At 39.8% G+C, this 23058-nt stretch overlaps 2 protein-coding genes across 7 annotated transcripts in view; one reads left to right on the top strand and one right to left on the bottom strand.

Moving 5' to 3' along the window:
- Positions 1-2738: 2738 nt before the first annotated feature.
- CASP6 (caspase 6) lies at positions 2739-14918 on the top strand. 5 transcript variants are annotated; one of them, XM_071215117.1, is made up of 7 exons: positions 2739-2843; positions 7438-7480; positions 8019-8165; positions 8600-8676; positions 9755-9930; positions 12690-12849; positions 14142-14918. In XM_071215117.1, the coding sequence occupies exons 2-7, from the start codon at positions 7452-7454 to the stop codon at positions 14378-14380; spliced, it is 828 nt and encodes a 275-aa protein (XP_071071218.1). In that variant the 5' UTR covers positions 2739-2843; positions 7438-7451; the 3' UTR covers positions 14381-14918. The 5 variants fall into 5 exon arrangements, with proteins under 5 accessions (XP_071071218.1, XP_004476232.1, XP_004476230.1 ...); XM_004476173.5 differs by having other exon boundaries at positions 2742-2851; XM_004476172.4 differs by lacking the exon at positions 2739-2843 and adding an exon at positions 2936-3032.
- Positions 14919-17970: 3052 nt separating this feature from the next.
- MCUB (mitochondrial calcium uniporter dominant negative subunit beta) overlaps positions 17971-23058 on the bottom strand; it is a 98401-nt gene continuing 93313 nt past the window's right edge. For both annotated transcript variants that reach the window (XM_004476176.5, XM_012518687.4), the window contains exons 5-8: positions 22248-22408; positions 19922-20125; positions 19181-19297; positions 17971-18199 (exon numbers count right to left, since the gene is read on the bottom strand). In XM_004476176.5, the coding sequence (XP_004476233.1) occupies positions 18122-18199; positions 19181-19297; positions 19922-20125; positions 22248-22408 (560 nt within the window). In that variant the 3' untranslated portion in view covers positions 17971-18121. The remainder of the gene's footprint in view (positions 18200-19180; positions 19298-19921; positions 20126-22247; positions 22409-23058) is intronic.

The raw sequence follows: 23058 nt of genomic DNA on the forward strand, positions 1-23058 counted from the left end.
AAGTTATTCTTCTATTCATAAGCCTAAGATAACACAGTTTCTACTTCTTATCCACACAGCATATTTAGTTCAGCACATGACCTTGCACAGTGGACACCCCTTATTTTATCTCCAGACTCTCCAGGTGCACTTTATCTACATTCTCACTGTGAACTTGGAGCCTGCTTTGCAGGGCTCCCCACAGCCTTTTAAAAAGAAATGGAAAACACAATTACCAAATTTAATTGGAAGGATAAGGGGCCCTGAATAGTCAGAAACATTTTAAAACAAGAGAATGAAGTTGGAGAACTCTCACTTCCAGAATTTTAAGTCATATTACTTAGCTACGGCATTAAAAACAACATGGTACCAGCACAAAGATAGACATTTAGACCAATGGAACCAAATTAATGGTTCAGAAACAGACCCTCACATGTATGGTCAAGTGATTTTTTACTAAACTGTCAAACCCACCCAGCTGTGGCAAAATAGTCTTTCCAACAAATGATGCTGGGAGAACTGGATATCCAGAGCCAAAAGAAAGAAAGAAAGAGGACCCCTACCTCACATCTTATACAAAAATTAACTCAAAATGGATCAAAGACCTAAATATAAAAGTGAGAACCATAAAACTCCTAGAAGAAAACGTACAAAAACATCTTCCAAGACCTGGTGGGAGGTGGAGGTTTCTTTTTTTAAGATTTATTTATTTATTTATTTATTTATTTATCTCCCCTTCCCCACCCCGCCCCAGTTGTCTGTTCTCTGTGTTTATTTGCTGAATCTTCTTCTTTGTCTGCTTCTGTTGTTGTCAGAGGCACGGGAATCTGTGTTTCTTTTTGTTGCATCATCTTGTTGTGTCAGTTCTCCGTATGGGCGGTGCCATTCCTGGGCAGGCTGCACTTTCTTTCGTGCTGGGCGGCTCTCCTTATGGGGTGCACTCACTGCGCGTGGGGCTCCCTTACACAGGGGACAACAATAAAAGAGTAAGCAGTCCAATTAAGAAGTGAGTGAAAGGTTTAAGAGACATTTCACCCAAGAGGAAATACAAATAGTGAAGCGGCACATGAAAAAAGTTCAGTATCACTAGTCATTAGAGAAATGCAAATCAAAACAACAATGAGGTATCTCATCTGTGAGGTATCTTATACTTCATAGAATGGTCATTATTAAAAGAACAAAACAAGTACTGAAGAGGATGTGGAGAAATAGGAACGCCCCTTCACTGTTGGTGGGAATATAAAATGGTGCAGCCTCTGTGGAAGACAGTTTGGCAGATCCTCAGGAAGCTAAATACAGAATGGTCGTATGATCCAGCAATCCTTCCACTAGGAATATATCCAGAAGAACTGAAATCAGTGACACAAATAGACATTTGCACACCAATGTTCATTATGGGATTATTCACAATTGCCAAAAGAAGGAAACAACCCAATTGTCCATCAACCAATGAATGGATAAACAAAATGTGGTTTGTATGTATGATGGAATACTAAGAAGAAATGAAATTGGGACACATATGATGACATGGATGAAACTTGAGGACATTATGCTAAAGTGAAATAAGCCAGACACAAAAGCACAAATATTGTATGGTCTCACTAATATGAACTAAATACAAAGAATAAACATAGAGTTAAAACCTAGACTATAGGTTATTGGGAGATAGGATGAGGATTGAGAAGGGGTACTGATACTTAAAGTATGTAGAATTTTCAATTGGCTTGACCATAAAACTGTGGAAATGGATAGAGCTGATGGTAACACATCATAGTGAATATAACTAACCTGGCTAGTTTATGAAAGAGATTGTGACAGAAAGGGGTAGTCTAGGGATGTAAATGTCAGTTGAAAGAAAGTTAAACAATAATCTAGGAATTGAATAACAGTGAACCTGGAGGTGGATGAGGATTGTGGTTGTGAACTACAATCCTCTATGAACTAGCACAAATGTATGTCACTATTACAAGGTGGTAAGAATATAGTGATGCATGGGGAAAATACAATTAATGTAACGTATGGGCTGCAGTTAACAGCAATACTGTAATGTTCTTGTATCAGTGTGAAAGTAGGTACTATATCAACCCTAAGGGTCAACATTCGGGGGGTATGAAATTTTTTCTTTTGAACTAAGGAAAACATTTAAAGGTTTACTGGGCCATGATTGCAGAATTCTCCATGAAAGTGAATGCTAATGCGTATATAATTTGGCTAGAATGTACAAGGCACGGGACTGTATAACACAGCGAACCATGTGGTGGAAGATAGACTGTGGCCAACAGTACAGATATGAGCGTCCTCATGAACTATAACAAATGTACAGAACTAACACATAGTGTTAATATTAGGGGGTGTATGGAAAAAATATACCAAGTGGATGCTATGGACCATAGTTAGCAGTAATAGTCCGATCGTGTTCTTTCATAATTTGTAACAAGTGTTCCACAACAATGTAAGGTGTTGGTGGCTGGAGTGATGTACGGGAAGTCTGCACATTATGATTGTTCTATAAGCTCACAACTTCTCTAATTAAAAAAACAAGAAGTAAGAAAAGGAACTTAGATATGTACTTGGCATAAATAAACTAAGAAAATACAAACTAAAGAGGGAAAGTAGGTTGCTTCGGGCTCCCACACTGGGGCCACGGTTTATCCTGGGTGGCAACTTGCATCTCCCCAAGGCGCGGTTCCTCGCTGCACACGCCAGGGCGGATCGGAGGGCGTCGCCTCTCTCGATCCCCGGGGCTCTGGCACCCGGGAGCTCCAGAGCGAGAGGCAGGCGCTTTAGCAGGAAGCGCGGCCCGGGGCACCACGGGCGTCTAGGGCCGGGCGGCGTGGCGGGACGAGCCGCAGCTGGCCCAGCAGGTAGCCAGGTAGCCGTGCCCGGGCGGCAGCTGGGACGCGGCGGGCGGGGGGCGAGGGCGGGGGCGGGGGCGGAGGAGGAAGGGGCGGGGGCTGCGGCCCGGGTTGCAGGAAGCTGCGCGGCCCGGGCGCCCCCTCGGTGCTCTGCGGAGATGAGCGCGGCGCCGCGGGGCCTCGGCGCTCGGCCTGCGGGTAGGCGGGGGCGGGCTGGGGGCCGGGGGCGGGCTGGGGGCCGGGGGCGGCCGCGGGCGGGGCGGGTAGGCGGGGGGCGGGCTGGGGGCCGGGGGCGGCCGCGGGCGGGGCGGGTAGGCGGGGGGCGGGCTGGGGGCGCCGGGGGCGGGCTGGGGTCCGGGGGCGGCCGCGGGTAGGCGGGGGGCGGGCGCGCGCTCGGGTGGGCTCGTTCCACGGGTTTGCGAGACCCGAGCCAGAAGTTGCGGGCTTCGGGGGAAGCGCTCAGGTCCGGCGAAGGGGAACTTGGCTTTCGAGGGCAGGAGCACAGGCCAGGAGCCGCGCGCCCCGAGGCCCGCGGGGCCGGGCCCTCCCGCCTGTTGCTCGCGGCGCCGCTGTTTGCAGGCGTCGGGGCGTTTAAACTTCCCAAGGCTGCCCCGGCCGCGCCGTGCGTGCCCGCGCCCTGTCATAGGAGAAGCTGACTTTGTAGGGTGTGTCTTGTTTCATTTTCCTACTAATAAGTAAAAAAAAATAAAAAGAAGTAGTTGTGTAAAGTGATAATGGAGGCATAGGCGGCCTCCGGGAGGGCCCGGCAGAGGCCCCTGGAATACGGATTCCCGCGCTTGAACGGGAGGCAGCAGCCAGGCCTGGGTGGCATATACTACCTCCCAAGCTAACGTGTCCTGCGTCCAGGAAACCTGCCAATTTTTGTTGATTTGAGTTGAAACTACAGTAACTTTTTCTCTACAAAGTAATCAACTTACAGAGCGTTGTTCCTGTCCCTTAGTAATTGTATTATCAGTAAAATTTAGAACACTCAAGCATGAGCCTTAGAAGAAGAGACGCTAACAGTCGACTTCAAAGCGCTTTTGTTTCAGAGCGTTCTCTTCTTCGCTGCTTGAAGCAAGCCTTGCTGCGGAGGCGAGGCGTAGAAGTCACTCCGGTCTTAGTGGGAGAGGCCCCGCCGGGGCGGGCGGTGCAGCGCCCAGGCCCGTTCCTGCTTTGGAAAAGCGGCTCAGCGGTGCGCAGCCCGGGCAGTGGTCACTGCTTCCCCGCTCCCGCCGTTCATTCTTTCTTCATTGGCTGCTCCCTTTCTTTTCCTGCACCCCACACCCCCCACCCCTTGCCAGAGTTTGCTCCAGGCCGGACATGGGTTATTAAAAATGGGGTTCCTAAACAGATCTTTGATAGGGAATATGTGTCCATTTTCATAGATAGAGCAGTAAATGAAGAGAATGACCGTTTTAAGTACTGAAGAATTTTGGAGAAATGAACTTTTAGTTTAGAAAGGTGACTGGATTCTCTCTCGTGAGAGAAGGTGTAGCATGGTGACTGGGGGTTCAGGCTTTGGAATCTACAGGCCCGTCTGGCTTCCAGTGCCGGCTTCACTGCTCTGAGCTTGGACACGCCTGGCCCTGTGTTTTCATTCCTGTCTCATGGGCGTTGTGGAGCTGAGTGGAATTACCTTAAATGCCGGACCACCAAGGAATGGTAGCTGGTAGGATTATCTGGAGAAATTATCAAATCAGGTGAGGGGGGAAAGGAGTGATGGGTTTTATAAAAGTTCAACTTGATTAAGGAACAAAGAAGCGATGGTACGTTATGGTAGAAAGTCAAAGTTCTTAAGCCAGAGGCAAGGAGAAGTGAGAAGAGGCCAAAAACCAGGTTTAATAACAGGCAGCATTTTTGATAAATAGATGGTTTTTCTCTATGGCAACAATGCCATTTACAGTTTTAGCCAGTTCATGCAGTACAGCGGTGTTTGTTAAAATGCATCCTTCCTGAGGGGATCTCTGCTTGACTCCTACAGCTCAGGGTGGCCAGACAGTAGTCACGATGCTGTTCTATTTTCTCTAGAATCTGTAGATGAAGTTTATCAACCTTCGATCACTCTTGGGACTTAAGTTCTAAAGTCTGTCTCCTTGGCTTTCTGTTCTGATTCGACATTTGTTAAAATGGCAGCTGGACCTGCTTTCTAGTTAGTGCTGCAGGATGCACATTTATGTTAGAATTTTAGAAGTAGAGAGAGCAGATGTGGCTCAAATGATTGAGTCCCCACCTCCCACATGGGAGGTCCCAGGTTCAGTTCCTGGTGCCTTCTGAAAAAAACAAAAACAAACAATGAGCAAAATAAACAAAAAACCCAACACAAGGAAGCCAATGTGGATCAGTGGTTGAGCACCAGCTTCCCACATGCAAAGTCCCAGGTTCAATTCCCTGTCCCTGGTACCTCAAAAAAAAATAAATAAATACAAACAACTAAAATAGAGTTCTTCCTTTATTTTACAGAAGAGGAACTTGAAGTTCAGGTAGGTTTGAGTGGGTGAAGGTTATTGCCAGCCAGGATCAGAAACAAAGTTTCTAGAGTCCGGTTTCTACATCCATAGTATTTAAAGAAAGAAAGAAAGAAATCCTCACTGAGAATGCCATATCTGTGTAAATTTTAAATGGAATGTCATTTTAAACAAATTATCTTGAGTAGGTGAGAGTACTATTAGAGACAGTCCAAATTCACACCTTAAATTATAGCTAGCCAGGAAGAATTGTGAAGCTCCTCTGTGACTATGAAATACTGGCACTTGTAAAGACCCAGTCAAGCAGACATCTCCAGTGCTTTCACCCTCTAGGACTTGAGTGAGTAGCAATTTGACACATTCCTGTCAGGCACACCTTGAGTTGTCTTAGGCTCAACAACCAATGTGGTACAAAAGCTAGAGGGTGAGCCTACTGGGTCTGCTACCATTTTCTCACCAAGGAACACTCAGAGCTTTCCATGATGTGCAGGAGATTTTTTGAGACTGAGGGGATAACTGGCTTTCAGACATGTAGATTTAATGTGTTTAGTTTGAAGTTATTCTACTTCTTTGAAGTATAATTGTCTTAAATATAAAGAGGTGATATTATCAAAATAAGGTCAATCGTGGATGTCTTTTGAAAATGGAAGGAGTGTAAATCCATGGAATGCCTCCATAGAGCAGTGTTGTGGAGAGGGACTTAGCAGGGTTACTGCGATTACCCAGGACACAGGTCAGATTCAAGAGCTTTCTCTTTAGTTGTAGTTGCCTCTGAAGGAAATCTGAAGTTAACAATTCTGTGATATTAAGTACATTTGACATTATTGTGCAACTTTCACCACTATCTATTTCCAGAACATTTTCATCATCCCAAACAGAAACTTACCCTTAAACAATAACTTCCCATTGCCCCTCCACCCTACCCCTTGTAACCACTGATCTGCTTTCTGCCATGAATTTGCTTATTCTGAGTACTTCATATAAGTGAACCATACAATATTTGTCCTTTCATGTCTGGCTTGTTTCACTCAACATGATATCTTCAAGGTTTATCAATACTTATTTCTTTTTGTGGCAGAATAATATTCTATTGTATGGGTATGCCACAATTTGTTTACCATTTGTCTGTTGGACATTTGGGTTACGTCCACTTTTTGACTATTGTGAGTGACGCTGTTATGAACATCCATATATAAATATCTGTCCAAATCCTTACTTTCAGTTCTTTCCGGTATATCCTAGAAGTAGGATTCCTGGTCATATGATACACTGTTCTATGGTAGTTCAAAGTTTCACGTTTTTTTTTTCCTTTTTTTTTTTTCAAATTTCTCTCCCTACCCCCCAGCCCCCAGTTGTCTGCTCTCTGTGTCCATTCGCCCTGTGTTCTTCTGTGACCGCTTCTGTCCTTATCAGCGGCACCAGGAATCTGTGTTTCTTTTTGTTGCATCATCTTGTTGTGTCAGCTCTCCGTGTGTGCAGCACCATTCATGGGCAGGCTGCACTTTGTTTCACGCTGGGCGGCTCTCCTTACGGTGCGTACTCCTTGCGCGTGGGGCTCCCCTATGCAGGGGGCACCCCTAAATGGCAGGGCACTCCTTGCGCCCATCAGCTCTGCGCATGGGCCAGCTCCACACAGGTCAGGGTGGCCTGGGGTTTGAACCGCGGACCTCCCATGTGGTAGGCGGACACCCTAACCATTGGGCAAGTCTGCTTCCCTAAGTTTCACTCTCTGAGGAACTGCCAAACTGTGCTGTTTTCCACAGCAGCTATCCCATTTTATATTCCCCCCAGCAATTGTGAGGGTTCCTATTTCTCCACATCCTTGTCAACACTTATTACTTTCTTTTCTTTTTTTAATAACAGCCATCCTTGTGGATGTGAAGTGGTATCTCATTGTAGTTGTTGTTTTTCTTTTTTAAGAGCAGCTATAGATTTACAGGACAATCATACAGAAAATAGAGTTCTCATATACACTCTGCACATGCAGTTTTCTCTTATTAACATTTACCATTAGTTTAGGCCTCAGCTTTTACATTCACCAAAACAGAATTGTCTTGGAGTTCCTGCTATGTTTTTACATCCCTAAATCAGAAAGTAAAAGAATTAACAAAACTCAAACTTTTTTTTTTTAATAGGTGAGGAAGAAAACATGACAGAAACAGATGCATTTTATGAAAGGTAAAAATATGTCCTTTCTAATAAACATCTTTTCTGTGGTGGTAACAGCAGAGGGTCATGAAACCAAAGCAAGAATGTGACTGAGAGCTGGAGAGTAGAACTAAGTATGTCACATTTGTGCTTTTGGGGGGTTGATTTGTAGATGAGCAGGTTAATTGCTGCCCCTGGTTGTCTGAGGGCCTGGAGAGATGCCCAAAATATTTACTAATTGGTATGGCATAGGCCCTAGAGCTAGAGCTGGGGCCCAGGCCAGCCAGGCCTTTGTCCTTGGTTCAGGGGTCCTGTGATGAGGGATAAAGGCAGAGATTTTGAAGGGTTGAGGGTGGGTGTTCAGGACAGCAGCTGTTTATCAGCTAGAACAGAAGTATTTCAGGACTTTCTCTACCCGTATGGCGGCAAGGCTTTCCCAGTGAGCCTGGCAAAGGAGACAAGAGGAAGTAGCAGACTTCTGTTTACTCTACCCATTGACCTTTGTCTCACAGGAGCTCACTATTTGGAAGACTGGAAGTGATTGCTTTTTAAAACTTTTCATTAACAGGGAAACTTTTGATCCAGCTGAAAAGTACAAAATGGACCACAGGAGGAGAGGACTAGCTTTAATCTTCAATCATGAGAGGTTCTTCTGGCAGTTAACACTGCCGGAGAGGCGGGGCACCACTGCAGACAGAGACAGTCTCAGACGCAGGTAGTAGTTGTATCTACATGTTGAGAAGAGATATTTAAGTGGTCACAGAATTACTTATCAAACTGTTAGCAATGCTGAGATAAAAGAAAGAGCCAGAGTACTTGAGGTTGGGCCTCACTGGAGTGGACTCCTTTAAGAACTTGCCGGAAGTTCTTTCTTCCTTACCCTGTTCTTTTAAGTGTTAACGGGTTTTGCATTGTTTCTAACATGTTTGTATGGCAGATGAGGATATTCTAAATAGAACTGGCTCTCATGATTAAATCCTTTCTTTATCATGGGTGATCAAGGAAAACCATCATTATTAGATTTTTTCCTCTTTCCTTTTAAAGAAAAGTAAATTCCTAGATCATAAAAATGTATATTGATTTCTCATAAAGTGGTATTTGACAAAGTTGAAAAGCTCCTAAGCTAATACCAATTTAATATGTCACCAGGCTTTCAGATCTAGGATTTGAAGTGAAATGCTTTGACGATCTTAAAGCAGAAGAACTAATGCTCAAAATTCATGAGGGTATGTAGTTTTCTTACTAAATTCATCATCCTCTGATGGGACTGAGTACTCTGGTTATCCTCTCTGTAAAAATAGGTACAAATAATTCACTCTGTTGCAAAAAAAAAAATCTTACTTTAGCATGGGCTATAGACTTTGTGCATCTCTGCTTGTTATCCACCAGATTTAGAGACCCTTGCAAAGTATTGTGCCTCCAGAGTATACATTTAGCATATCACTAATTATAATCTACTACCCTAGAAATGACCAGAAGTACATTTCTAAGGTACTTTAGCATTACATGTCTAAAATGCAAATACTATAGGTTCTGGGCAATCCATAATTTCCATACCCCTCTATATTCCAGATTTTCATTGGCTTCAAAAGAGTGTTGATATACATATACTGTCTTTTAATTTTCATATCACCTTGCAATAGGTATAATAATATAATACAATTTATCATAATAATCTCTTCATGCCATAGATTTTAAAGTCCTTTGCCAATAGACTATTATGATATTTGCATATTTAAAACTTTCTTCAGAGCCCTTCTTTAATCTGTAAATCATTTCCATTTTAATTGGCTGCTTCCCAGCTTTTCTGTTTTGCTCATACTTTGGAGTGTATCTTCCTCATGTCTTAATACTCTTCTGGAAGTGTTATATACATAGGGGGCTGCTGAGTAATTGTTTCTGGGTCTTTCTAGTCTCTGCTCTGAGAAGCTCTCTGCTGATTCAGAGAACCATTTAATTTATTGCCAAAGCAACTCAGATCTGGAAGGGGGTTTCCCGTGAAAATCCCTTTTATGTTTTCCATGTCATTACTCTGTTTTAGAAAAGCTAGTGAACTTTGGCCACTCTATTACTTTGAACTTCAATAAATTGGATATTTAAAGACTAGACACAGTGTGGTATAAATTATCCTGCTTGACTAAAGATAAAATAAGTTGGGTTTTACACTTGTAATAAAATTTCTCCCCTTCCCCCAATCATATGTCTATGACTTTATATATGTATTAGTAATTGAGTTTTTCTGTGTAGTTGTTAACAAGCATCTTATTTTCATTTCTTTATGAACCTTTTGGGGGTCCTTTATAGTGTCAACCTCTAGCCACATAGATGCCGATTGCTTAGTATGTGTGTTCCTGAGCCATGGGGAAGGCAATCACATTTATGCATATGATGCTAAAATTGAAATTCAGACATTGACTGGCTTGTTCAAAGGAGACAAGTGTCAGAGCCTGGTTGGAAAACCCAAGATATTTATCATTCAGGTAAGACCGGTTATGTTATCACCTTTAAAGTCCATGGTTCTTGTGATTATAAAGGACTGAAGCAATTTTGAAAGTAACTTCCTCCAGTAATTGGAAAGACCCTTTTTTGAGTACTGGCCAACACAGAACTACCAAACTTGGATTACGTTTGAAGTGACTAAAAAAATCGCCAATGTGCTATAATCTCTGGTCCAGCCTGTCAAGGCTGAGCCTGAATGGGGTCAAGGTAGACCCTGGTACCAGAGATGGCAACTGCTGAATTAAGAGTGTTTTGCAAAAGGCAGCCTGTTCAGATTAAGCTCGGTTCTTTGTTAAGCTTGGGAACATGTAAGTCAGTGGGAAAATGCAGGAAATCATAGGTCTAGTCCTAGTTTTGCCTCATCCCATTCACATTTTCCCTTAAGCTAAGATGCAGTTTCCCCCTTGCCAAATTGGTATTACAGCTAAAAATATTTTTTTTGGCCAGAATAACACACATTGTTTGGCTCATGAGATTTTGAACGAAAAAGAAACTAATTCCTAACGTACAGTGCTGCGATTCTGTATTTCCATGATTAGTATGTCATCTCTTACTGGTAGGCTGTAACAAAAAAAGGAGATTTAAAGGATGATTGTTTATGGGAAATGGACTTTGGCCCAGTGGTTAGGGCATCCGTCTACCATATGGGAGGTCCGCGGTTCAAATCCCGGGCATCCTTGACCCGTGTGGAGCTGGCCATGCGCAGTGCTGATGGCGCGCAAGGAATGCCGTGCCACACAAGGGTGTTCCCCGTGTGGGGGAGCCCCACACGCAAGGAGTGCGCCCGTGAGGAAAGCCGCCCAGCGTGAAAAGAAAGAGCAGCCTGCCCAGGAATGGCGCCGCCCACACTTCCCGTGCCGCTGACGACAACAGACGCGGACAAAGAAACAAGATGCAGCAAATAGACACCAAGAACAGACAACCAGGGGAGGGGGGGAAATTAAATAAATAAATCTTTAAAAATAAAAAATAAAAATAAAGGATGATTGTTTAGTTTTTGGTTTGGACAATAGCATGGAGGGTTTATGGGACATGCACTGGGAGATACAGGTCTAGAATCTAAGACAAGAGGCCTGAGCTGAAGAAATAAATTTGGGAGTAACCAGGAGATGTACGGTAATAGAAACCATGGGAGCAGAGTGGTTCACTCATGTAGAGTATAGCCTGACAAATGAGTATAAAACAAAAACTGAGGGACGCCAATGAGGAATAAGCAGAGGAAAAAAGATACAACAGAGGATGGTCCAAAGAAAGAGGAGAAAATCAGAAAATAATAACGGCAGATGATTATTTCATGGAAAAGAGAATGACCAACACTGTCAAGCACAACAAAATTAGAAATAATGAATGCAGTACTATGGGAAGATAGCCCAAAAGGAGGGAAATGTTTGGCAAGTTACTCTCTCTATACATCATATTCTTCATCTGTGAAGTGTGAGTAGCAATGGCAACCACCTCATGAGGTTGTTGTGAGGATAAAACCACCTAATGAATGAAAAGCCCTTAGAGCGTTGGCACATGGTAAGCCTTCAGTACAGGGCAGCTCTTATTCTTACTGCTATTGATTTGGCCAGTGGTTTCATTGAGTTACAGGTGCTCAATATTGTATTTAGGAAAGATGGTGGAAAATAAGGCTTGAAAATAAGCCTGATAATACTAAATAAGATTAAAGGCTCCCTGTAAAAAATGAGATATTAGGGATCTTCTGTTTATTTGATAACTTTGAAATCATGTGGGTTTTATTTCTTTTGAAGCTTGTGATTCTTTAATTAACCAAATAAACCAATTGATGCACTTATAATGATACAACAAAAATGTATTAGGTCACTTAAGAGTGGAAATTAATGTTAGCCTCTGTTGAAGTCAGTATTATAGATAAGAATCTTGAGACCTCACTTTAAAGGAGCAAATGGAGGAAGGCACAGATAGTTATCTTCTTCAGTCATGCAGTACTTTTGACCTTTAACAATTAATGGCAGAACCAGGCAAACAAAATCCAATCTGGAAACCTATTTTCTGATTAAATAGAAACACTTAGGTAAATACTGTAGCCTTCAAAAGAGGGTGATGCTTGGTGCTGTGGGCGGTGGTTAATCCATAAGTAAACCACAGGCACTTGCTCCTCCTCCAGTGTTTTTCAACCACCATATTTGGTGTGTAGTTAAGGATGCCAATTTTTTTTTAACCTTAAGTAAAAATAGGAGGAAGTGGATGTGGCTCAACTGATAGAGCGTCTGCCTACCACATAGGAGGTCCAGGGTTCAAACCCAGGGCCTCCTGACCTGTGTTGGTGAGCTGGCCCATGCACAGTGCTCATGCGCACAAGGAGTGCTATGCCACGCAGGGGTGTCCTCCGCATAGGGGAGCTGCACGTGCAAGGAGTGCACCCCACATGGAGAGTTGCCCTGCATGAAAAAAGTGCAGCCTGCCCAGGAGTGGCGCCCCAAACACTGAGAGCTGTCACAGCAAGATGATACAACAAAAAAGAGATTTAGATTCCCAGTGCCGCCGAGAATGCAAACAGACACAGAAGAACACACAACAAATGGGGGGGGAGGGGATAAAAAAAAATAGTAGGGGAGCAACTTTGTCAGCTTTAGTATCCCCTAACCTGAATGCATTGTTTTTGAAGTGCCTGTAAGGTAGTTCCTGTTGATGTGCCTTGTACGTTCACTGTAAACATTGAACATTGGGAAGGAAACAATAGGTAAAGAAGGTAGTTTATTTTCTCCTCTTGCAGGCTTGTCGGGGAAGCCAGCATGACGTGCCAGTCATTCCTTTGGATGTAGTGGACCATCAGACAGACAAACTGGAAGCCAACGTAACTGAGGTGGATGCAGCCTCAGTTTATACACTGCCTGCTGGAGCAGACTTTCTGATGTGTTACTCTGTTGCAGAAGGTGTGTTGGTGTTTTAATGCTAACATATAATTGGCTCTTTGGCTAAGTTTCCTAAGTTTTACCTTCCATTGATTTGGGTCACATCTTCATGTTGGAACATAGTGATTCTGTCCTGAAGCTCACAGGCTTAGAATGAATTTCCTTGATTACAATTCAGAGAGATAAACGAAAGTGTAAAAAACCTTATAGAAAAATCATTCCTGAGACCTATTAGGTAAAACAGGTCTAAGTATATTAAATATTAGCAGCCTGCTATCAAATACTGACAGTGATAGTATCATTGTGATAATACTTATAGGAAGTTTCCACCCCACATTTCCCCCCTCCCCCACATAGTTTTCTGTTAGTTCACTGTTTGCTCACCTTCTCCAGGAGGCACCAGAAACCGAACCCAGGACCTCCCACATGGGAGGCGAGTGCCCAACAGCCTGAGCCACATCTGCTCCCTGTGGGCTGCAACGTCTATTGGCTTGTGTCATCTGCTATTTAGGTATCTGCTTATTGCAGTGGGTGCGGCGTCTAGCTCATTGCAGCGCCTAGCTTGTGGCATCCGCTCATTTTCTTTAGGAGGCATCTGGACCTGAATCCAGGACCTCCCATGTGGTAGGCAGGCGCCCAAGTGGTTGAGCCACACCCACTTCCCTCATGGGAAGCTTTGCTGAGAAATATTTTTATGAGTTTCCTTTGCTTTTAGAATAAATAATTTTTACTTCTGAAAAAATCGTCTCTCAAAACCATCACCTGGCTACCATCTTGGGAAGTTTTAGGAAATGGGGGCAATATAGAGAATTCTGATCCCTTTACCCACATGAGAATAGTTGACAGTTGGAGAAACAGTTTAAAAACCATATTATGTATTGCATATATGACTGTTTTTATAAAATATAAATACAAATAAACTAGAGAGAAGGAAATGGTGGCTATGTGTGGCAGGGAAGCATAGAGAGATTGAGAGGTGATGAGTTTTGTTTGGGTGGTTGGTTGGTTTTTGTTTATTAGTATTATTGCTGGAGTAATGAAAATGCTCTAGGAATGATTGGAGTGATGGGTACATAACTATGTGATTATACCGAATACCCTTGATTATACACTTTGGATGGATTTATGCTTTATTATGTATCAATAAAATTGATTTGTTTAAAAAAAAAAACATATCATGGATGCATTTAGTCTTCCCCAGGGATTTTTGAGAACATAAACTTCTGTAACTGAATTATAAAGGTGTTTTTCAGGCACAGTAATTGAAAGCCAGTAAACTTAAGTGGGGTTTTTCCTCTTTTTATCTTTTTTAGGCTATTATTCTCACCGGGAAACTGTGAACGGCTCCTGGTACATTCAAGATTTGTGTGAGATGTTGGGAAAATATGGCTCCTCCTTAGAGTTCACAGAACTCCTTACTCTTGTGAATAGGAAAGTTTCTCAGCGTCGAGTGGACTTTTGCAAAGACCCAAGTGCAATTGGAAAGAAGCAGGTTCCCTGTTTTGCCTCAATGCTAACGAAAAAGCTGCATTTCTTTCCAAAATCTAAATGATAGGGGCTGTTTTGTTTTTTTTTGCATCTGTATTCAAAATATATTTCGTTTCTTTTAAATTATAAATAAGAATCACTAGGTTTAAGCTTATAGTCCAGCGGTGTAATATGTTTTAAGATTTAATGTCTAGCAGAGAACTACTTTTTTTTAATAGTTCATGTTGGACATGGTGAAAGGTTTGGTACATGGATAAACAGAAAACCTCAGGGAATTACCATAAATAAAATTCTACAAGCTTTGATAATTGATTTTTTTTCTGATTTAAAAAAAAAACTTATTGAAGTAATATGACTCAAATAAACATACATGAACAATAAGTGTATAGTAATAATTGTGAACTGGTAATTGATTTTTATAGTAAACTGTATGGTTGCCCAAAATATCTGGCTAATTTAACTGTACTTTGTGACATTTTAAAATTGAAGTTTATTTTATAATGTTTTTAAAGGTTTTAGAAACCCAGTTATTAGATAATTGCCTTCCCTTAATAAAATATTTGGAGTTCATGTTTTATTAAACTTTTCTAATTCACTTCTTATTTGTGTAATTTGTAGTAGACTTGTTTTTACTTGGCTTGTAAGTGTTCAATAATTCATCTACATAGGAATTATCACATTTGGTATAAAACTTTAACTCCTACTTAAAAAAAAAAATCAGCCTTTAAGAACTATTAAGTGGCATGCGGAAGATGAACTATAAAATAGAATTCTTGGCCAATAAAGCTAAACACCTGCAAAATCTGCTTCTGTCATCATCTTCCATTTAAGTTACTACACACTGTCTAGCAGTTATCCGTTTCACTCATAGACCATGTTAATGGAATAGATGTTACTTTTAAAATTCAACTCTCAATAATATATAAAATTTGAGTAATATTGTTACTAACACTCTAGAGGCTAAAATGGTTATTAAATGTTGGGGCTTTGATAAGTGAAACTTGTGGATTGTTAATTCAAAAGCAATAGTTGGCATATGTTGTTTCAACTCCAATTTAAAGAGTGCCAGTATATACTTTATGGTTAGTGGGACATTTATACCTTTTTTGTAGTTATGGCTGGGGGGGTTCACTAGAAGCAGAATATTTTCCCCTTTCTTTAATCCTAACCCCCGACCAGTAAAGGCACCACAGGCCTTGCCATCTCCCTAGGCTCTACTTTTAAGAGCTAATGACTACAAAAATGCTTTTCAGTTCACTGAATGAACATTTGCCTGGCCCCCTAAGCAAAGATGACACAATTCTGGTACCTAAGAGAAATTAGCTTATGTTATTGAAAAGCCCTAAGAATAATTTTAAAAAGAAAAAAAAATAGTTTTCTTGAATATCATCAAAGGGTTTATTGGATTAAAATACTCTTAATCAGAGGCAGTAACATTGGTGCCCAGAGATGTGGGCTATGAAAGCTGTGTAAGCAATAGGGACACAACTGAATTTTGTGTGTGACAGTTGTCTCAGAATAAGACAAATGCTTTTGTAATAAAAATAAACGTATAATATGATTATATTCCTTTAATTTGGGTTCTAATTTGTTTGGCCTTAAACATAACTGGGCACTTGAAAGATTATAAGCTGTTCATGTCTTTAAATAACTGATGTATAAAGCTTTAGCCTAAATGACATATCCCATTTGGAAAGATAACTGTTTAAATATAAAAAGGTTGGAGTGTCCTGCATCTTATCACTGAGCTTTTATCCCCTGTATACTCAGAAATCAGTTTCACTGGTCATAAACTATAATATGACCTACGTGCAGGTCCTTTGGAGAACAAGAATTACTCTTGGATTTTAACTTGTCAAGTGGGAAGAGAAAAATCAAAAGAAGCTATGTTTCTTACGAGTTAGTTTATTTTTCATATGACTCATTTCTGAAGCCCTAAAGTAGTAGTCTTTGATAACTGTCCTTCCTATTCTAGTTCAGAAGGCAGCAAAATTTTTTCTGTAAAGAGTCAGTAAATATGATAGTGTTTGCAGGCCAGGCTTTTTATATAAACAGGTGCTGGTGTTAATTTGCTGATGCCTGCTCTAGATTACCTCATGTTCCAGAATTTCCTTTAGATCGTTTCAATTCAGTAGCCATCCTTTCCACTCTCCCTAGTCTAGAACGTTAATCCCTGAAAATATACAGGCCTTTTACCTACCGTTTTTGGGCGCCTAGAATGGGCCTGGCACATCAGTGAACAAAGCAGAAGATACTCTGTCCTCCTGGCACTTATATTCAAGTGCTGAATATCTGCCCTAGGTCAGGCACTGTTCAAAGTGTTTTATCTCATTCTCAGTAAGGTCAATGGTATTATTTTATAATTATTTTGATGAGGAGAGGTCAGGTTAATTGCCGAGTGTCTTGGTTAATAAGTGACAGGATCTGCCTGATCCCACAGCCTACTTTCTACAATAAGCTGATTTTCAATCCACACCGTCAATTTCACTCTGCTTATGTTTTCCATGTTAAATCCAGAATTCTGATCCCAGCCTCCCAGTTCCAATCAATAAATCTACTTTTCTTCATTGTATATCCTCTGCTGTAGGGAAATATCTCACAATTACACACTAGGACCTACTCTTCAGGACTTTTCTTCCCATGTTATGTTTTCCCTGCCTGAAATACTTTCCCTCATTCCAAATTCCACCTGACTTCCTTAACTTTTTTTATACTCATGGTTCTGTCGTTCTCTTGGGAATAGAGTTCATTAAAGGCAGAACATTCCTAATTAACAAAATGTAGTCTTAAGTCCAGTCACGATTTCAAAACCTTATGAAAAACATAAAAATATATTGGGGCATTTTCTTAGCTCAGTAATACTAATATATTGATAATTCAGAATCTCTGTATTTCAGAGACATTAATGAAAACAGCAAAAAAACAAAACAAACAAACAAAAAAAAAACCCAGCAAGTATCCTATTTTTATAATGAAGAAACCGAGGTTTAAGATAAAGAAAGTTTGAATGTGATTTGATTAAACTATATATATATACCATGCAACTGGTAGGCCTTTTGTTTGGTTGGGTTTTTTAAAAAAGCAAATCTCTAACATCAGGGTATCATCATTACCATTTATGCCTGCCTCATCATCAAATAATGAAAACAGTGATCTCTTGGATAGTTTACTGAATGCCACTAGTTGTAAATTTACAATGATTTATGCTGGCAAATTATTTAACCTTTCTAGGGCTCAGTTTCTTCATCATAAGAAAGGGAATAAAAATAATATATATGTAAAGTATCTAGAATAGCAGCTGACAATATATTATAAAGGTCTATAGATTTTGTTTTATTTTAAATACTAGTTAATAAAGTGACTTTTAAAATGATCATTTTGTAGCTTGAGCTGTATTTAACACTAAAGATCTTACTTCCAACTATTACGTATTAAAAAGAATTTAATGACGAGGATTCTGAATGAAGCTAAAAGAATGCTAAGCACACTGTCCATTTCATCTCACACAGGGAATCACTACGGGACAGGCTGACAAGGATTTTTAGCTAAACAGCCAAACAGAAGCAGCAGCAGCCATGCCAATTTCTTACCGAAATTAAACCTCAAATTATGAAAATCCATAAATAAAAAAACTCAAGCAAGAACTTCAAAGAATACTTGTATTTTACAAGAATTTTTTTTATTAACTAAAAAAAAGATTTAAACAGTAAAATTGAAATGCACTAGGAGATCCATAAACTTCCAGTTTCTACATTGCAAAGTCAATACATAATGGAAAAAGTCAATGACATTTAAAAATATGAGATTAATCCTTGCCATTGTGTTCCTCTCCTGGCAATCGCAAATAGAGAGAATGGCGCACATGTTTCAACGATTCCTGAGCCTGTCAATGAGAAAAAGAAAAAGTGTGATCAGAGAGAATGAGAAAGATATTAACATACTGCTTGAGAAGATTTCTGTAAGTGTAACGCTTCCTAGGGCAATAAAAATATTTAAACTACAAGTGGCAAATGCTTGTAGTTTTTATATGAACCCTTTTTTAAAAGATGAGTTTATAGTTTCTAATTCATCCTTATGTTTTTAAAAAAAATTGTTTATCCCCTTCTTAATGTCTTTTTCCAGTTCATATAAAAAAGCAAAAAGGCAACCCATGACCTATTACTTTCCCTTTTACTCTCAAATTTATTACCTTAAAAAAAGAATACTTCACAAGGCGTTATTTTAAATCTTAAATGCCCATTCCTATAAACTAGCTCCAAGAACATTCTTTAGCTTTCTTGGATTGTAACATTAAGAGGTAAGTATATCCACTAAATTTCTTTTTAACAAGCATTATATTTTTCCTACTTAGTAGTTATATGAAATAAAATATTTTAAAAAATAAAAAGGGTCCTATCTTCTATTTTTGGATTATAAATATAGTCCAGCTTTTCTTTTTTATTATTTCAGGTATGGTTAGTTTAGAAACTACAAAAGATATGATGATTACTATTAAATGAGCATACATTGAGCAAAAGATACTTTCACTTTTTACCTAAAACTTTGTTATAAAATTTCTAAGAAAAATAAAAAATCTAGTTATGTTGCTGAGAAGGCACCATCTAATAAAAGTTAATGATTAACTCAGGAGGCCAAAGTAAGAAACTGCCCAAGAAACAAGCTGTAAGAGCCCAAGCTCCCAAGTCAAAGTTTTGGGTTGGTAACCCTGATTTTCCACTTTAGCAGTGTATACTGGGAAAAGAAACTTATAAATGCCATTTGAGAGTTCAAAATTCTTTACTATAGTGTTCACCTTCCTAAAATTCTATTATTTTTGTCTAATAGGTACAAATCTGCAATTGAGGTTGATATTAGATAAGATTACCTCATTAAGGTCTTCTTTTAACTTGTTGTATCGCTCCATATCAAATTGTTGTTGCTTTGATTTCTTATGGAAGAAGTGAAGAAACTGCCTACTCTTAATTGTTGAGTAAGTATAATCCTAAAAAAAGTAAGAAAGAACAGAAAAGAACATGTATTGGATGAGCATAATGCTTTTGTGAGAAAGATGCTTGATTTAGCAACACCAAAGCAAATGTAGACAGATGAGTAAAATAATATTTACAGTGGCCATCAGAGCATGCATAAGTTGACATAAGTAAAACATTTAGTTTCATCTGAGATCAGCTGCTACTTCAGGGCTGTTTCAAAAGCAGGCTGCTAGGAAGAGAAATCACCCTTACTAGGGAAGAATGGAAAAAGAGGAAAAGGAAGATATTTGGCAAAATAACCATGAGACAAAGCTGAAGTTACTGTGTGTTCTGCATTACAAATTCAATTTTATTTAATAAATGAGGGTACAGTGTAAACATAAATTGATACATTTATCCCAACAGAAGAATTTGTGAGTTGTATTAATTACTTCTCTACAGAGGCTACATTATAGTTACTCTGTTTCTATGTCTCCTTCTAGCTTCATGAAAAACAAAAAAATTACCAAAAAATATATTATATTATACAAACTCAGATAGCACTAATTCAAGAAATTTGACTTTATTGCTTGATTTGGGTAAGGAATTCTTTGTGAAGATATTCTAATTTACCATTTTCCTAACAAACTACTCACCTGTCGAGTAACTATAAAGTATGCCAAAAAGACCATGGAATTTGCAAATGTGAGGAAGTATGTAACTGGCTCCATAATGTCCCAGGAGTACACCCACCACGTTAGCCAAGCCAGCGCCCCGCCCTGAACGGACAGCAGTGCTAACCCTGTCCACAGGAGTCCACTGGTTTTCACTTTGGAGCAAGCTTCAATTCTAGCTTTCAGCTGAGGAGAAAAAAGCAAGTAACTGTTAAAGTTCAATTTACAGGGCACCAGTTTAGCAAAGAAAACAATAAAAGAAGAAAATGAACAAATACACACCTACATTACTTTAAGGAACTCTGATATATGGAAAAACAATTTACAAAACACAATGGCACTGAATTGTATACTTAATGACAATTTTATGTTATATATACATACTACCATAATTAAAAAATATATGGACATGATGACTCATTTCCAAATCATTTAATTATTAAATAACTTTTTTAAATTATGAAGTTAATACATGCTCATGGAAAATATTTAAGGTAGTATAGAAGGGTATAACAAAGAAAAACTCAGAGGCATTCTTTAGAGGCTAATTAAAATCACATGCCTATCTTCTTTGTCTCAGTAAATTCTCCTATTAATATTTCCTACAGGTACACCTGCACCTATGTGGTTCATTATGGATTCATTCTTAACATCAAAAGACCAAAAATAATTCATATGTCTATCAAGATATTATGTAATTGTAATGTACCAATATGGAGAGATTTCCATGATATACTTACTATTAGTGGAAAAGGTAAGACTACTGTGTATAGTAGAGTATGCTCCCTTTGCTGAAAAAGGGCATAAAATTAGAATATATCTATCTCTGATTGTATATAAAAAACACTGAAATGATTCCTAAGACACCAAAAACAATGGTTATCACAGGTATGAGGGATATGGGAACTGGGAAGATAGAATTTGGAAGACTTTCCATTGGGCACCATTTTTATAATACTCAATTTTTTTTTTAAGATTTATTTTATTTATTTCTCTCCCCTTCTCCCCACCCTCACCAGTTGTCTGCTCTCTCTGTCCATTAACTGTGTGTTCTTCTGTGTCCCCTTGTATTCTTGTCAGCGGCACTGGGAAACTGCGTCTCCGTTATGTTGCGTCATCTTGCTGGGTCAGCTCTCCATGTGTGCAGCGCCACTCCTGGATGGGTTGCACTTTTTTCGTGCGGGGCGGCTCTCCTTATGGGGCGCACTCCTTGTGGGTGGGACACCCCCACGTGGCATGGCAATCCTTGTGCGCATCATCACTGTGCGTGGGCCAGCTCACCACATGGGTCAGGAGGACCTGGGTTTGAATCCTGGACCTCCCACATGGTAGGTGTACATTCTATCAGGTGAGCCAAATCCACTTCCCCTGTAATACTCAATTTTAACCCAAGTAAACATATTGCCACTTTAAAAAAAAAAAGAAAAATGTAAACTAAACAAAATCTAGCCACTCTTGAAGATTTCTTACATCTCCAGAAACTTTCTATTCATATACCAAACTACACATAAAGCCACCCATTTTTTAAAAATCACAAATGAGATAAGGTTTATAGGATGAAGTTCTTTCAATTAAAACAGACCCCTCCTAAAAAATATTAAAGTTATTTTTTCCCACCAATGATTAACTTCAGATTTTGGAAGCCATTACTACTTTCCCAGCTGCAATTCTGTTAAGTGGAGTTGGGGTCCTAAGTCCATTCTCCAAAATATATATATATATATATAAACAAGAAAACTGAGGCAACACCCCAGCTAGTACATCCCAGTTCATATAAATTTTCCAGGTTGAGAGCAAAACATTCAAACAGAAAATGAACTTATAAAGCACTGAGGAAAATGCTCTCAAGACTATAGGTAGGGAAGCGGACTTGGCCCAGTGGTTAGGGCGTCCCTCTACCATATGGGAGGTCTGCGGTTCAAACCCCGGACCTCCTTGACCCGTGTGGAGCTGGCCCACGCGCAAGGAGTGCGTCCTGTAAGGAGAGCCGCCCAGCGCAAAAGAAAGTGCAGCCTTCCTAAGAATGGTGCCACACACACGGAGAGCTGACACAACAAGATGACGCAACAAAAAGAGACACAGATTCCTGTGCCGCTGACAACAGAAGTGGACAAAGAAGAACATGCAGCAAAATGGACACAGAGACTGGACACCTGGGGTGGGGGGGGGAGGGGAGAGAAATAATAAATAAATAAATAAATAAATAAAATAAAATACCTATATATATAAAAAAAGAGATAGCTATCTTTAAAAAAAAAAAGACTATAGGTATTATTTTCATCTACACCCAATTATGATGCTTCCTAACCTGTTCAAGGGAATGCAGCTCTTCCTTAAGGCAGTCAATTTTCTCCAGTAAATGATGCTCTCTCTTTATCAGAAATTCTTCTAAATGTAATACTGTAAACAGTCTCTGAACCAAGGATCTCAAGTTTTCCATATCAGGAGCATGCTCACTACTTAGTTTTTCTGAGAAGACACAAAGGAAAGATAAGGCAGTCATCACATTTTCTCCCTCCAAGGTGTGTAAGCCCAGGGAACCAAATTTGAGCAGTGGGTACTAGGGTGCCTGTCGCAGGCCACCTGAGAGCTCCTGATTCCTGAGGAGACATTTAATGTCAGTCTTTCTCCCTTTCAGATGATTCTAATAGTCTCTCTCCATATAAAGACAATCTGGAATAATAAATCACAGATAAAAGGTCTAAAATTCATTGCCGTTTTGTTTTTCTCTTTGGAAATAATGACTTTTGCGATTTCTTTAAAAATCTGCATATAGGAAAAGAAAGAGGAATATCCATCTACCAGAATCCAGGTAAATACCTCAACTTTGCTCTTAACACATTAGTTATGGGTTCATTTTTATACCTAAGTATAACCTAATGTCCCTCCTTCCAATATTGAACCATCTTTCCCAGAACTGTTTAGGATCTACAGGGGATGGAAACAAAGGAATACTATATATTTGAAAAGCAATTCAAATGTACATTTTTAAAATCAAGGGATGTCACAAACAACAAAGCATACATCTGAAAGGAGGCTCATATACATATTTGAAGAGTCACGATTTTAGAGTTTTAAACATAGAGTTCTTTTGATTATGAATTTCTCTTCTCATTCCC

The sequence above is a fragment of the Dasypus novemcinctus genome, chromosome 1 (assembly GCF_030445035.2).
Source record: "Dasypus novemcinctus isolate mDasNov1 chromosome 1, mDasNov1.1.hap2, whole genome shotgun sequence".
Taxonomy (NCBI): Eukaryota; Metazoa; Chordata; class Mammalia; order Cingulata; family Dasypodidae; genus Dasypus; species Dasypus novemcinctus.

What these genes read in the sequence shown, in the direction of transcription:
- CASP6 (XM_004476172.4), top strand. Translation starts at nt 2,993, where the DNA reads ATGAGCGCGGCGCCGCGGGGCCTCGGCGCTCGGCCTGCGG. An exon ending in ACAGATGCATTTTATGAAAG is followed by an intron (nt 7,481 to 8,018) that starts GTAAAAATATGT and finishes TTTCATTAACAG; the next exon opens with GGAAACTTTTGATCCAGCTG. An exon ending in GTGTTACTCTGTTGCAGAAG is followed by an intron (nt 12,850 to 14,141) that starts GTGTGTTGGTGT and finishes TATCTTTTTTAG; the next exon opens with GCTATTATTCTCACCGGGAA.